The sequence below is a fragment of the Merops nubicus genome, unplaced genomic scaffold (assembly GCF_000691845.1).
Source record: "Merops nubicus isolate BGI_N331 unplaced genomic scaffold, ASM69184v1 scaffold35085, whole genome shotgun sequence".
NCBI classification, from domain to species: domain Eukaryota; kingdom Metazoa; phylum Chordata; class Aves; order Coraciiformes; family Meropidae; genus Merops; species Merops nubicus.
Genome location: NW_008612218.1, coordinates 2,403 through 2,690, shown reverse-complemented (window position 1 = coordinate 2,690; position 288 = coordinate 2,403). Strand labels below are relative to the sequence as shown.

Here is a 288-nt window from a genome sequence, read left to right as displayed (position 1 = left end):
GCCCCCCCTGGTTCCCCATCTCTCCTGCCACCCCAGACTCACCTCCTACAAAGAAGTAGACGCTCTGGAGGGTCTCGCACTTGGACCCCGACAGCCAGTCGCTCTCAACACCCGCGGACTCGGAGTCATTCTGCAGCCAGCCCCAGAAACCCAAATTCAGCGACCGGTGGTTCTTGTACCTCTTGCGGTGGCGGCGAGACTTCCTCCTGCGGGGCTGGTGGGAGGCCACGTAGATCCTGCCGGCCATGGCGGCCTCCAGCCGGCCGGGGCACCCCCGCCCGGCTCTGC

The 288-nt window shown here is 66.7% G+C and overlaps 1 protein-coding gene across 1 annotated transcript in view; it reads right to left on the bottom strand.

Annotated features, from left to right (window-relative positions):
• Positions 1–42: 42 nt before the first annotated feature.
• The window catches only part of VTN (vitronectin), a gene marked incomplete at both ends in the record, with an annotated part of 2,645 nt that continues 2,399 nt past the window's right edge, over positions 43–288 (bottom strand). Inside the window, one exon of the mRNA XM_008941485.1 lies at positions 43–282. Coding sequence (XP_008939733.1) covers positions 43–282 — 240 coding nt within the window. The remainder of the gene's footprint in view (positions 283–288) is intronic.